Source organism: Pteronotus mesoamericanus, unplaced genomic scaffold (genome assembly GCF_021234165.1).
Source record: "Pteronotus mesoamericanus isolate MK-2021 breed Mesoamerican mustached bat unplaced genomic scaffold, CSHL_Meso_final contig_78, whole genome shotgun sequence".
Lineage (NCBI taxonomy): Eukaryota > Metazoa > Chordata > Mammalia > Chiroptera > Mormoopidae > Pteronotus > Pteronotus mesoamericanus.
The window spans coordinates 8,400,169-8,414,728 of record NW_026555258.1 but is presented as its reverse complement, the minus strand read 5'-3'; the positions used below and the strand labels follow the sequence as shown (position 1 = coordinate 8,414,728).

Sequence of the window (14,560 nt, the reverse complement as noted above, 5' to 3'; positions counted from 1 at the left end):
TTGGGAGGTAGGCCTAGGCTGCTAGCTCATTTAAGTTGCATATGTTTCCCAAACCCTATCTGGGAAGGTTCTTTCTGAAAGACAAATGCTCTACAGCCCTAGAAGTATACGAGACACAATGTACTAGATTTAGTAAGTAAAAGAAATACCAACACACCATACTATATCAAGTAAAACCGTCTGTAGTTGCATCTGGATTGAAGAGCTTTAATCAAAAAGTATATTGCACCACAAATGACTTTTCTACAGCAGTTTTTGGTAATATAATCCCTATTTACAAATGGAAGGAGAGATCAAGATCCAATGCTCATATAAAGGGCTATATATACTGTCTCTATTGCAGAATGTTTATACAAGTGAAAGTGCATTAAATCACTTAGAATAGTTACTCCACTCTTCCTCTTAAAGCTGAAGAAAATTCAACATGCAGGAGGAAAGCCTCCTTGGAGTGAATCCTCTCTAAGCAAGTCCAGACTTAGTGATGACTCCGCACCTACACCTAAACCTGCCAGGAACATGGGAGGGGTGAGATCCGCCGGAGAGGCAGGGGAGGCGTCAGGGGCTGCACAGCTGGGCTGTGGCTGCCTCTGGCGAGCCCTGAACTACTTGAATTTCAGGGTTCTCTCTGGGAACAGCTGGAAAAGCTATGTCTTCCTCATTAAAATTAAAGAACAGAAGGGAGTCCTGTTTTGTGTCCCCAACAGGTAAATGGAAAATAGTATTCTAAACAGGACAGACATCTGCAAGAAGAGGTAGGTAAGTGAGGAATGGGTCACTTGGATGGCAACGAGCCAAAGCTGGGACAAAGGTGGTGATGCCCTTGCTTGGTTCTAGGTTTGTGGAAACACAGCAGGTTAACTCTGCAAGTCCTTGTTTTTCTGTTGAGATACATTTTATATATGTTAACCCTAACCATAATTGCGAGACACAGCTTTACATCATGGGGTAACTGATAATAAATTTAGGAGCTCCAGTTACTAATTCAGTTTTTAATTTAACCAGTGAAACTCATCAAACTAAATCAATAAAAGGTTTCCCTTTTGATTTGCTATTGTGGCTCATTCAAGGCAAGCGTGTTCCCCTTTTTTTAGTAATAATACAAGTTTCTGTCACTACCAGTGACCAGCAGCCAGCCGCAGGCTGTCTGGACACCATGTAGGAATGTAGTGTCGTTTTAAATATTTGGGGTCAGGGTGAGGGGGAGAGATGGTGGCTCCATGTACAAGGCAGACCACCTCCAATGTTTTGGTCAAGGCCTGGGGCAGGGACAGCTGCTGCTGCCTCTGAATACAGCAGACTGTCCTGAACAGTAGAAAACATGTAATTAGCATTTGCTAAGCATTACAACCCAGAATCGGGAGCAAAGCAAATGAACCGCCACCATTGCTTTAGAAGAAGGCAGATGCAACAGAATGCTAGTGAAATTACAAAGGGACAGGAATCCCAACCTTAGAAATAATTCCTTCTTGATGCTCCAATTTTCCTTAAGAACACCTTTACAATACAGAAGACATGTTTATATAATAGTGAGGAACTTAGCTATTAAAAAAATAGTTTAAAATGGTTTACCAGCAACCTATCCAAGCAAGTACATTCATTAAGAAGGCCATTGAGGGTATTTGGTGCTCTATGTAGGACCTTTTTATATCTATTTGCTAGTATTCATCAGTACAAGGAGACACCGTCAGCTGCATACTCATTGATGCGCACTGGCTCCAGAGGATTTTAAGGATGCAGACATCTAAATTTCTAGGTGGTTTTAGAAACAAGGTAAAATGTTTTCTTGAGAGGAAAGGTTAAAAAGCCTCTTCTACCTCATCTGAACCTAAACATGCTCACAGGGAAGGGGGATTCTTAAAAGCCACCCCCACCAAGTTGGCTCCTGGCAGAAGCAGGTGAGTCTGGCCTGCTGGGCACCATTTCAGAGGGTGCTCTACGTCCAGCATCGTCTCTACATAATGGATCAGCTGCCTCCTCTCTGCCAGATGCTGATGCTTCAGCTTTAAGTACTAACAAAGGTTAAAAATTCAGGCGCGGATGTGCTGGCCGGAGCTGAGATTTTAGCAGCACTAGAAATGTGGGTAGTGCCAGGACCCTCCCATTGGTGAGCAGAATGACAGGATCTGCTATCTCCTGAGGTTCGTATCAGTCTGGGGGAAGTGGACCTTAAGTCTTGTAAACAATGTGTAGACACTTGTACAAAATACTGCAGTTACAGTGATTAAAAACCCACCCAGACTGGTGTGTCAGTGTTCTTTTCACAGAAAAAGTGCCCGCCCATGGCGCGCCGTCCTTGGGTCGTTTCCTCTAGGACCACAGTGTCCGCGGGCTGGAGATGGATGGCCGGATGCTGCCCTTGGGAGCTGGCCTGGACCCGAACCATGACATCTGCGTTTGAAATAGGAAAGGCTCCTGAGATGGAAATCAGGTCGAGGGGCAGAGGGAGCTGGAAGAGCCCTCTCAGGACCCCTGGGCCACCCCCTCATGCCCTCTGTGTGTCCTGACTCCAGCCGTGACCAGAGCAGTGAAGACGATGTGTACCAGCGGGTAGGGCTGAAAGCCCATTCTACGTAGGGGAGGGAAACAGGAGAAAAAACTGAGTTGACAAAAACAAGGTGATGATGCTGTAGGTAATTTTTCCTTAAAATTTTTTTCTATTATTTATGCAGGTACTGTTTGAATATTCTTTTTTTAAAGTCTAGGTGCTGGACCAGGCTTGGCACTATTGATGAAGTGATACCAATGAAATTGCTTTGGAAAACAAGGTCTATTGGTCAAGTACAGCACAGACCTGTGGGCAGAGAGCATGTCCTCAGTAAATACTGCCTGAGTCAAGTTCATCCAAAAATGCCTTTGAATCTGATATCTCTGCCTGGGCTGCTCTCACCCGGGCTTACCAACCTCATTGTTTGGAAGCTGGACAGCAGACTAGGGAACCCTACCTTATACTCCAGGGTTTCTTTGAGCATGTTCTCTTCCTCTTGTGAAAAGTTCAGCAACACTGACACAGCTTTTATAAGATGAAAAGCCTGAAACAAAGGAAGTTTTGCTGCCTCGGGTCTGGGGGGTGGGGAGGTGTGAGTTGGGGCTAACTGGCAGCCTCTCTGGTTCTGTGCCTGGTGTGCACTCCCGACGGAGAGCAAGGACTGCGTGGAGGTCTGACGGCAACGCCGGGTTCTCCTCCTCCCTCCATCTTTCACTTCGGGGACTGGTAAGATGACCAGGACATCCACAGCAGCGCTCCTGCTCCTCGGAAGATGCAGAAATGCTGCGTGGATTCTGCTCCCTGGACTCTGGCCCCCCGACCTGCTGCTCAATCAGCAAGTCAGTGTCAACTAGAGAAATGACTAAATGTCCACGCTGGTCAAACTGGGACGTGGGAGAAGAAATGGATGTGGGGGAAGCTGCGCAGGGCTCCGACAAACGAGCCAGGCTCTGGGGTGGAACTCGGTACCCAAAAGGCCACTCAGAAGCCCTTTACCTCAGATTCCCGACAGGACATGAATTTTAAAACCACATGTTTAAGGTACTCAAAGTTGACCTCGCGGGCGTCAGTCAGGTCAGTGTGATTTGGGACAGAAGGGGTTAGGTTTGGCGTCTCGGGGCCAGACTTCTCCCGGACTTCAAAAAGCTCATTGTCAGGTCTGATTTTCTGAAAAATCAAAGGAAAGATGCAATGTTGAACCACTTAAGACAGGTCAGAAAACCACATGGGAGCATCGCCTGGCCCACGCTGTGATCACCCGCTGGTCCTCTGTCACAACCTGCAGAAGGCAAGGCCAAAGGGCCCCCACCTCCTACCCCCTGGGAGGAATTGCCAGTAGCTGAAGAAGGCTCGGCACCCCCAGGAGGAGTGGGCAGTTTGAGAGCAGGGGGAGAGGTCACCTGGGGAAGTTCAGACAGTTCCTTCCACTGTCGGGACACATGTCCTAGGCGGTGAGCCAGGGCAGAGGTCCTGCTCTCCTCCTGTGTCTGGGCCTGGCACTCGCTGTTCACAGACAGTGCACACATCACCTTACTGACTTCTCAGGCAGCATGCAGGCTCAGAGAAGGAGGGCAGATGCCTGAGGCCACACAGCCGCTTTACAGAGGCGTGTTCAAGCTGGCAAGGCCACTGTCCTACCAGCCAACATCTGATGTCCCAGAGACCCCTTGCAATCAACGGGGGAAAGGGAAGCATGGTCAGGCAGCAAGGGACCCAGGGAAATGAGAGCTGGGGAGGGCAAGGCAGCGCGGAGCAAGGGATACTCACCAGTTCCTTCTGCAGCGTCTTTTTGAGTTCCAGCATCCTCTGCTGCATCTGCTTTATGGTCTGCAACAAACCCCCCGTCCCGGCCAAAACCCATTTGTTAATGCACATCTCACCATCTTTAAGTGCAAAGGACAACAGAACAGACAGACACTCTCTTGGGTCCCCATACACCCAAGCAGGGTAGAAGTCCCTGCTTTGTCTTCCTGAGAGGCTTGTGCTGTCACACCTGTGTGCCTGCTGCCTTGGGCTCCTTCCCGCATGTGGAGCTGCTGTGCTCACACTTGCCCCTCAGGCCTGTCAATGGCCACCAAAGTCATCACGTACCCCTCTGCGGAGCACATGGATGCCCCGTGAGGCCTGGGTCACAGGACGGGGGAAGCCCCCAGGGGCTCTGCCCTCAGGGCTGCTGCCAGTGCGTGTCTCCGTAAATAGCACAGCTAGAAACATCTCTGTGCTGTCCATTTGTCCTTCAGAATTATATTTGTGGGCTAGGCGCCCAAGTAGGATACGCAGGCCCAAGTGCATGGTTCTCAGCATTACCGCTGCTCTCCTGAAATGCCGTAATTTGTGGTGCATACTTTGAACAGTATAAAAGATCATGGTTTGTCTGCACAACCCACCAGCACTGGGTTTTACATCTTTTACTAATTTTTTTTGTGAGTTTAATTAGCATTTTGAACCTTAAACATAATTTATTACACATTCTGTTAATCACTTGAAAGGCTGACCTGTTTTCCCAATGAAAAAAATTTACTGTATACGCAGCAATACAGGGAAAAATTTTAAATAAAAGTTTAAAGTCTGACAACTGTTAACATCAAAATGAAATCTTCCTGTGGATTTCTAGTCCACACTACCATTCTTACCATTTCTAGTCAAGTAGCTAGAATTTTGAATAGTATTTTTCATTTATCAGTTTTCACAGCTTCCTACAGTTTTCCTAATTAAAACTTTCAACGTGACAGTAACCCTAGGGGGATGCCCCGCGTCTTAACTGTGTGGCTGAGTTTCTATTTCTACACAAAGTCATAATATACTTTGTTTTCTCAAGGGAAGCATCTCCACAGTCTTGAGGGCGGAGAGGGCTGGGTGAGAGGAGCATGAACGCCCTGGCAGGCACATGACGCTGCCGCCAACATCCCGTTTTACAAAATCGTGATGTGTTGCCTCAAGTTGTATTCTCGTGGTTGACCATGAAGCTGGACATTCCTCTAAAAGTATCTGCCCCTTTATGTTACTTGATTTTCTAGGTTTTTGGCCCATTCATTTGTTTATCCAACAAATACTGATTGAGTCCCTACTATGTGCCAGACACTGTCCTAGAGGCTGGGGAAATAGCAATCAACAAACAAAAAATGTCTGCCCTCAAGAGGGCAAAGGTCAAAGCCAAATATACAGTTTATCAGAAAGTGTGGAGAACAAGACTCAGGTTATGGGGACAGACAACTCTGGTGGTGAGGGCTGACTCACAAAACAATACCAGAAAGGAAGTGAGGGAAATTGGGGGAAGAATTTTCTAGAGGGAATTTCAGCAAGAGGAAAGACCCTGAGGCAGGAGGGTGCTTACTAGTCACAGAGGACAAGGCCTATCCATGTGCCTGAGTCGGGGCGGGGCGGGGGGGGGGGGGACACAGCAGGGGGTATGCGGTGAAAAGGGTTATAAGGGGACAGACCACAGGGCTTTGTGGGCCGCAGAAAGACTTTGGCTTTAGAGAGAGACGGAATGCCATCAAAGTCACCAGAGGGCTGGAGCAGAGGAGTGCCAGGGAAACCAGCTGAAGCGCGACACCGTGCTCTGGGGAAGAGGACGGCGGCAGCGGTGGGGGCAGGAAGCAGCTGGGTGCAATGTAAAGGGAGATCCAAAAGGCTCTGCGAATGTCTGATGCCAAGGCGGTCAAGGACGACACCCAGGTTTCTGCCATTTACTGAGATCGGAGCGGTGGCAGCAGATGCGAGGGAGCACGTAAATGTGAGGTTTGGCTTTGGATGGTTTACATTTCAGATGCCTGTTAGACATTTGCGTGGAGATGCAGAACAGGTTGATACAGGAGCCTAGCGTCCCCGGGAGCTGGCTGCAGCTGTGACCGGGGTTTGGGGCCCGCTCTGTGCTGTGAGGTGAGGTCACCGAGGGTGTGAGTGCAATTCAGAGGAAAGGTCTGAGGGCTGGACCCTGGGGCACGTGGTGTTTGTGCACTTGCCTGTATCTCTTCTGTATTTCGCAGGAAGAAATTAAATGTAAGTTGGGGGAAGAGAGGGGAGAGAAGGAGGGAAGAGAGGGAGAGGGAGGAGAAAGAGAATGAACCCTTTTTCCCTTTGTTAAAGATCTAAAAAAAAAACACGCACACAATCACACAATTCAGGGGTAGAATTTCAGGCCAGAGCAATAACTAGTCAACACACTTGACATCACAGGGCACTTGAAAAACCAGGATCAAACAAGATCCTGCATTTACAGGCACAGAGGCCTGGTGGGGAGGGTGGAATCATGGATAAGCAATCACTTACGATGCCTCTACCAAATGCCAGAAATTTTACGGGACAGCTAACAAACACTTTCATTTCATCCCCCTCCCCCCACAAACACTTAAAAGGCAGATAGATCTCACTGCTCTCCCTTCACAACTGCAGAAAGGAAGGACATACGTGAGGTGAGACTATGGGTCCAATGTGACCCAGCTGTTGGCAGCCAAGGAGGCTGGGAACCCCGAGACTTGCTACTGCTCAAGCTCTAATACTCTGGACCAGATCTCAAGTGGGCAGCAGGGGTGAGGAGAGGCGGGTGCAAAAGAAAGACAAAAACACAGGAGGGGAATGGAAGAGAAAACCATGAAGAAGCCCTTTTAATGAAAGAGCATCTCCCCCAAGAGGTGCCCAGGGGCACCAGAAAAACTCTCAGAAGGGACTGAGTGGTTTTGGGTACACGGACGGGGAAAGGCAAGTATATAAACAGCCGAGGTAAAGGGCGCCCTTACCTTATTTTTCTCCAGGAGTTGCTGCTCCAAGTCCTGCTTTTCCTTCTGTAGCTGCCCGAGATCCATGGCCCCCACCTCACCGTTTGGCATCCCCTCCAAAGGCGGAAGCTGGTACGCAGGGTCCTGCATGGCCCTCAAAGTTACCTGCAGGACGGTGGCAGCAAGTTGAGAGCCAGGACAGGGGTCAAGCTAAGCCACAGGTCCATGGGAAGGGGATCAGAGGTGTCCCACAGGTGTGGACTGGCGTACTTCACTACGCCAAGAACCAAACTACGGAGAGCCTGTCCAGTGCCTTCCAGAGGGGCCCGCAGCCTTCCGTGCCGAGGCCACGCGGGAGGGAAGGGCGTTAACACCTGAACCTGACAGGTGTTGCCACATCCCATGGGCTCCTCGAGACTCACCACCTCTGAGTCCGTTAAGCAGCCCCACCTTAAGCAAAGGAGGTAAAAACAAGGGGAAGCGACTTGCCCAACATCCCTTGGCTCAAGAACCCAGCCTGCTTCCCTGTGTCTTCCCACTGCCGCCTCCTACTAGCAGATTGCAGCTTCGCCCTGTGTCTTGCTGTAGCGCACACGGCGGCCACTACACAGTGGCCTGGGGCTGACGTGGGACTTACGTGAGGGTGAGGCTCGCTGACTGAGAGCGCCAACCCCGGCTCCTGGCCTGGCAGCCTCAGCCGGTCCTGCCGCCCAGCAGCTGCCTCAGACTCCTCTGCCCTCAGGCTTCTCAGGGCCTCCAGCTCGCTCTGCAGCTGGTGTGCTTGCAGCAGGGCCGCCTCGTGACCTAGGCCAGGCAGAGGGCGGGGCGCACTGTGAGCCCAGCGTCTCCACGCTGCTTCGTGACTGGGCCACCTCGGGCAGGGGTGCTGGGCAGGAACAGGCAGACTCCTCACCTTTCTTAAGCTGGAAAATCTCCTGCTCTTTCTGGAGAATCTCTGCAGTTTTTTCCTGCAGACTCTGCTCCTTCTTGTCTACTACGGATGTCAGGTTAGCAGCCTTGGAGAAAAAAACCAACCTGAGAGAAGGGTGGCAGCAGGAGCCCCATCTCCTCCAAAGGAATCCCTACTTTTCCCTCCCCAGGGTCCCCCATGAATCCCTCCCTGAAGCCCACTGCCTAGAACATGCCCCAGGCTAACCTCTGCTCCCAGGATCATGCACAAATGGTTTCCTTGGCGGGGCAGTGGGCCCCTGCACACGGGCAATCACCCTCACTGCCCCGCTGGCCTGCGCTGGGCCGACCAGAGCCGTGGCCAGCCTGCTCAGCCTTCCACCAAGCTGTTAGAACCATAACTGCTGTGCCCAGAGCACCTGCGCCATGCCTGGCATTTGCTATATACATGGCCTCATTATGACCTCCCGGAAGCTGTGACGATCCTCGGGTCTTTTCAGAGGCAACTCTGAGGCTCTGTTGAGGACTTGCCCAAGGCCTAGGGTCAACTCACTAGAAGGTCTGGGCCAATGCTGAGTCTGTCTTCAGAGGAAGGCTCTCCTCTCCCTCCCTGCTGAGAGCTCACCTCACAGAAGCAGAGCCCATACCCAGAAGGCCACCTGGGTATGGGCCTTCTCCCAGGTGATGTTTATGACAGTAACTGACCACCACAAATCAAAAAGGCCATCCTATGGGGCGAGGGTTTCTCTATACCATTTTCCTCCCACCTTTCTAGAGACTCCAAGGGAATCACACGGCTGCCAGCATTCCTGAGACCTGTGCCCGCCCCTGGCCCTGGGCAGAGAGGGAGGTAGGTTGGTTTCGCCTGGGACTGCAGTGAGGGCATCACCCTTCAGCCTACCTGTTGCTGGAACTCTTCCCTCTGTTTGCGCACCTCCTCCAGGGCTTGAGCCATTGTCGCACTCACAATTTCTCTCTGGCTCCATTCCTCCTATAATCCAGAAAATGGGTCGGAGGTGGAGCCGGAAAACCCAGCGCAGTTTTTCAGCTCTCACTTCACGTGAAGCCCACAGAGGGAGCACTAACTCCCTCCACAGGGCCAGGCCAACGTTGTTCCTGTTTCCCGAGGCTCCCCAGCTGCCCTCTTGCCGCAGTGCCTTCTGTGTCCCTCTGAGAAGAATCCTGGGGACAACCAACCAAGCTCTCTGGCAACAAGCACACCGCAGGAGCACAGCAACCAGAACCTGGGGCAAGGCTGGGGGCCCTGGGATTGGAACTTGACACAGAACAGGAAGACGGACTCTGGGGCTCGTGGGAATGGTGTAGTGCACGGGAACAATCAGTTATGGAAAAAATAATAAGCAATTACTGAATTTTAACAGGGCAAAATGTCACAGGCTCACCAAAATAACCCATTTTATCGGAGAGAAAACTGAGGCTCCTGAGAGGGTAGGTAATTTGCCCGAGGTTTCAAGCCAGCACCCATCTGGGCTCAGAGCCAAGCCTTCGGCTGCTGGACTCCGGCAGCCAGGGCACCCGAGGCCCCGAGCAGGGCTGCCTGGGCAGCCTTCCCCGGAGCACAGGGGCCATCGCCTGAGAGACGCACTGGTCCTCTGCCTTGAGATGGATGCTGGGCTCCCCCATCCACCCCCGAGTAATACGACTTCTCAGGTGCCCACGTTACTGGTCAGAGAGGTCTGCTGTTTCTGTGTGCCCAGAATCAGCCCCCTTTCTTGGGGTAGAACCTCATCGTTGCTATTCTCCACTCTCACCCACCCTGCAGGGTTCTGGTAGGGCTGCCAATAATGATGCTCCCCTTTTGTGGCCACAAGGTCAGCATATGATAAAGACCTGGCCAATCATAGTACCTCATCCCCTTGGCCAAATCGATGTGTCCCAAGGGTGGCTCTGTCACTCAAGAGGAACCAATCGGAACCAGCGCGCTTTCCCCTGGGGCTGCTAAGCTGGAATGTTACCCACTTGCAGGGGCTGTGGTGCTGTCCTCCTAATTTGAAGGATGCAGTCTACATTGTGGAGAGAAGCAAGGACAAGGGTTGGGTGACCCACAGCGCAAGAGACAGCAGGACGCAGGCAGAGAAGGGAACATGAGGCCCCAGGTTCCAGTCAGACAAGTCTTTCTGGTTCTGTGAGCTACTCGCCTCCCCCTAGAAATCTACAGGGACAGGGGGTTAATGGCCAGCGGCATTCCGGCTCCTGCTGTGCAGCTGTCAGAACGACCTTCCTTTGGACTCCACCTCCAGTAGTGAAGGGAAACTGGGGCCTGAGCACAGAGGCTGGTGGTGACACTGTGAACTCCCCTCCCTGGGACGCTTTGTTCTACAGGAGAAGGAGCGAGAGGGCTCAGGCTGGGTGGAGCTAGGAGCTCCTGGCCCCACATGCCCGGGTGGGGAGGGTGAGAGAAATGCCACGCTTCTGCAGGAGCCTTTTCTGGGGAAGTTTCAAAGAGACGCTAGGACTGCTGATGCCTCAGAAGACAAGACACAGACTGTGAGCGAGAAGACAGGGAAGCAGGTCAGGGCAGGAAGCAGAGACTCAAAGCACCTCCATGCCAGGAACTGCCCTTAGCACGTCCCAGCCATGGTCACGCTTGATCCTCAGGGTAGTCCTCTTGAGGTCAAGGGCTTAAAACAGGAAATTGAGTTCCCTCAAGAAGCAGCCAGTGAAGGGCTAGACTGGCACCCTGAACTGAGTCTAGGCGGCTCTGCTGTCTGTGCTGCTGCCACAGACACATGCACTCCAGGACCGTGGGGTTCGAAGCCGGCGAGCACAGCTCCGGTTCGCTGCAGGAGCCACCAGGCTACCCACGCGCGCAGCCTTCTTTCTGCACCTGGGGATGACCTCCCCAAGAGGCTATGGATACAAACAGTTCTAAATACATGCGCACCTAAAAAGAGCGCTTCAAAATACCTGAATCAAAGACTGACAAAACTGAAGAGAGCGAGAGACAAATGCATGATCACAGAGGAAGATTTAGCACACACCCCTCTTGGTAACTGATGGAACAAGTAGACCAAAAAAAAAAAAAGAAAATCAGAAAAAATATAGATTTGAACAATACTACCAACCAACTTGATATAATTAGCATTTATAGAATGTTTTCCCGAGCCTGGCTAGTGTGGCTCAGTGGACTGAATGTGAACCTGTGAACCAAAGAGTGGCCAGTTCGATTCCCAGTCAGGGCACACGCCTGGGTTGCAGGACAGGTCCCCAGTAGGGGGTATGTGAGAGGAAATCACACACTGATGTTTCTCTCTTTCTCTTTCTCCCTTTCCCTCTGCCTAAAAATAAATAAATAAAATCTTTAAAAATAAAAAAATTAAAAAAAATACAGTGTTCTCCCTAACAGGAGCAGAAATATATTATTTTCAAGTGCACTGAAATGTTTACTAAGGTAAACTTGGTAAATATTTAGCAAGGCAAACTAGGGTCTTAAAACAAGTCTAAATAAATATCAGAGGTTTGAAATCATTCAGAGTATTAACTGACCATAATGGCATTAAACTAGAAATCTAAGATACTGAGAAAATTCCCCAAACATTGGAAATTACCCACACTCCTAAATAGCCTGTGTGTTCCGGCTTTTGAATTGCTGCCTCTCAGCCCACACCCTCCCTTCTATATTCTGCTGTGCAGTGCTGCAGCCGGGACTCTGCAAACCCCACTTCTGCTCATCCAGCTGGCTCCGGATCACTCTCTGCCAACAGCAGGAAGCTCAAGGGACTGGAGGCAGGAGGAGAGAGAAAAAGACTTGCTCCTTCCTGTCGGCTTCTCGTCTCTGCATGCAGTGCTGCTTCAGCCTGCAACGTCTTCCGAAGCAGCAGGTGCATTCACTTTGCAGTTTCTCCCACACTCGGGGCTGAATGCATTCATTGCCCTGCTGCCCGCCCCCGCCTCGCCCCCCACACACACAAGACCCAACCGCACAGCACCTGCACCCAGAGGTCTGAGGGTCAGATCTGTGGGGCTCCTCGTCTCAATTCCTGGATTTAGTAATTCCACCTTCCTCACTTAGTTCTTTGGTTCTAAAATTGGAAGCTGCTTCCTTCACTTGCTACCTTTGTGGTATCTTTTAACTGTTTTGGTGCTGGACTAAAAACTTTACAACATAAATTTTTATTCAAATAACTCTGGTGGTTCTTTCCTCCTGACTGCACCATGACTGACACACTGTGGGTCAGATTTCTGTCTCTTCTCGTGTATGTATTTGTAATAATTTCTTTTCACTCTTTCTTACCTCCTTACATCCTCTGTACTCCCATCTAGAATTTTCCTTCACCTGAAAGGTGCTCTTTGTGCTTCTTTTAGGTACAAGCCTGCTGGTGACTAGTTCTTTGTTTTTGTTTTATTCGTTTTCTTTAGCTCTATTACCATGCTGTGTCTGCATATGGATTTTAAAGTTTATCCTTTCTGGACTTCTAAGGGTTCTGACATCTATACCTGTGACTTGACAGCTTTCATCAGGTTGGAAAATTCTCAGCCATTATCTCTTCAACAACTGCTCCTGACTCGTCTGTTTCATTCCTTTCTGGCCCCTAATGACACATGACGGAACACCTCACAGTATCCTGTATGCCTTTTATCATTTCTTTTCTATATTTCATTCTGCCCTTTCTTTTCATATTCTCTCTTTAGTTATAATCTGCTGTAAAAACTCTTCCATTGTTTTTTTAAACAGCTTTAATGAAGTACAACTGATGAATAAGAAATTGACTATATTTAAGGTATGCAATGTGAAGAATTATGGTGAAAGCATTGCCAAATAAAAACAGTGAAAATATTCATTACCCCTGAATGTTTCCTCATATCCTTTTATATAATAATTTACTGCATTCTTAGTTTCAGCTACAGCATTTTTCAGTTCTAAAACTCTATAATGTGATTCCTTTTCAACACTGCTATCTTTTATTGTAGTTTCCAAACCCCTGCTGAAATTATCTATTTTGTCTCTTATATCCTTAAACATAGTGAGCATAATACCATCTGAGCCTCCTAACAGCCTTTCCTGTTTCCATGCTTGCCTCCTTACAGAACATTCTCCACACAGAGCCAGCGCATCCATTGTATCCTTCCGAAACAAAACTCCTTGCACCCCTTACCTGCTCAGAACCCCCCCATGGCTCCCCGCCTCCCCCCTCCCCGCACCGCTCTCCCCAGCCCACCGAGCAGCCACCTCACCATCTTTGTGCTGTTCTCTGAACAAATCAAGCTTTTCTCTGCCTTGGTGCCTTTCCGTCTGCTATTTCTTCTGTCTGGAATATTCCTTGACCAAACATTCACATTGCTGACCCCTTCCCATTATTCAGAGCTTTTGCTCAAATATGACTGAAGCCCACCCTAGCCTCCATATTTAAAAGCCCTCTCCTCCCTGCTCTCTGTCCTTCACCCTGCTTTATTTTCTTCATAGCATTTATGACTATTTATCACTAGTTTACTGTTTCCAGTTACAACCTCCACCGGGGACAGGGAGGGGCAGGACTGTGTTGCTCACTGCCACATCCCGGCACTCACATCGGTAACTACAGGTGCTCAAATGTGTGTTGAAGGGATGCATGAAAACCTGTCTGACTCCAAATGCAGGCTCCCACACACCGCTCTACTGCAGCAACACCAGCAGGTCTTAGCAGAGACTACTGCCGAGAGCTGACTCATCGCAGGCCCTCGGCTGTGGGTGTTCTCAGAGATGACCTTGGCCAAAGGATCCACAACATCCCCGCGCCACAGCCAAGCTGGGCAAGTACTGCAGTGACCCATCATCCGCTACACAGGGGAAGGGAGCCTGGAGGCCTAGAAGAAAGTGGCAGAATCTCTCTTTCCTCCACATCCACGTGTGGCCAAGAAATGAACGGAGCAGTATCTGATTAAAGCACCAAGTTCTCAGATGGGGAAGGGCAGCGATCTAGCAGATTACTTCCTCACTTGTGTCCATAGCACCGACGTAAATGAACAATCAGGTCCCTGTGACGGAGGGAAGCCTTGCTTTACAGATTGGCAGCCGCGGTGCTCTGGCAGCGGCACTGTCCGGCAGCTCCTGCCGCTGCCCCTGGGGGAGGGCCGGGCCCCTGCGCTGCGGTGAGAAGTCAGACCAGCACCACCTCTGACTAACTGTGGGACTCGGAACCTCAGCGACAACTGAAACACGCGCATAACTCTTCCTACTGTCCTGGATCACGGAGAGGACTTAATGAGGTGGCAATGTCTAGCAAATGCCTAACAGAACTATTAAAGAAATGCTAGTTCCACTCCCTCTCCAAGTGAAAGGCACCACACTCTTATGAAACTGTGAAGCAGTTACATAAATACCTTTAGCTTCTTTAATTCAAGCTGGTGGTGTTGTAAAGAATGTTCACATTCATTCTTCCTTTCCTTAAGGACTGCATTTTCTTGTTCCAGCTCCATCTGCAAATTGAGAAAAGTATGTATAAAAAGA

General features: G+C 50.0%; 1 protein-coding gene across 2 annotated transcripts in view; it reads right to left on the bottom strand.

The window, feature by feature from the left end:
• Positions 1-192: 192 nt before the first annotated feature.
• Positions 193-14,560, bottom strand: part of GOLGA1 (golgin A1) — a 40,416-nt gene continuing 26,048 nt past the window's right edge. For both annotated transcript variants that reach the window (XM_054584391.1, XM_054584392.1), the window contains exons 15-23: positions 14,434-14,529; positions 9,014-9,103; positions 8,117-8,219; positions 7,841-8,007; positions 7,225-7,368; positions 4,253-4,312; positions 3,482-3,652; positions 2,943-3,029; positions 193-2,388 (exon numbers count right to left, since the gene is read on the bottom strand). In XM_054584391.1, the coding sequence (XP_054440366.1) occupies positions 2,308-2,388; positions 2,943-3,029; positions 3,482-3,652; positions 4,253-4,312; positions 7,225-7,368; positions 7,841-8,007; positions 8,117-8,219; positions 9,014-9,103; positions 14,434-14,529 (999 nt within the window). In that variant the 3' untranslated portion in view covers positions 193-2,307. The remainder of the gene's footprint in view (positions 2,389-2,942; positions 3,030-3,481; positions 3,653-4,252; positions 4,313-7,224; positions 7,369-7,840; positions 8,008-8,116; positions 8,220-9,013; positions 9,104-14,433; positions 14,530-14,560) is intronic.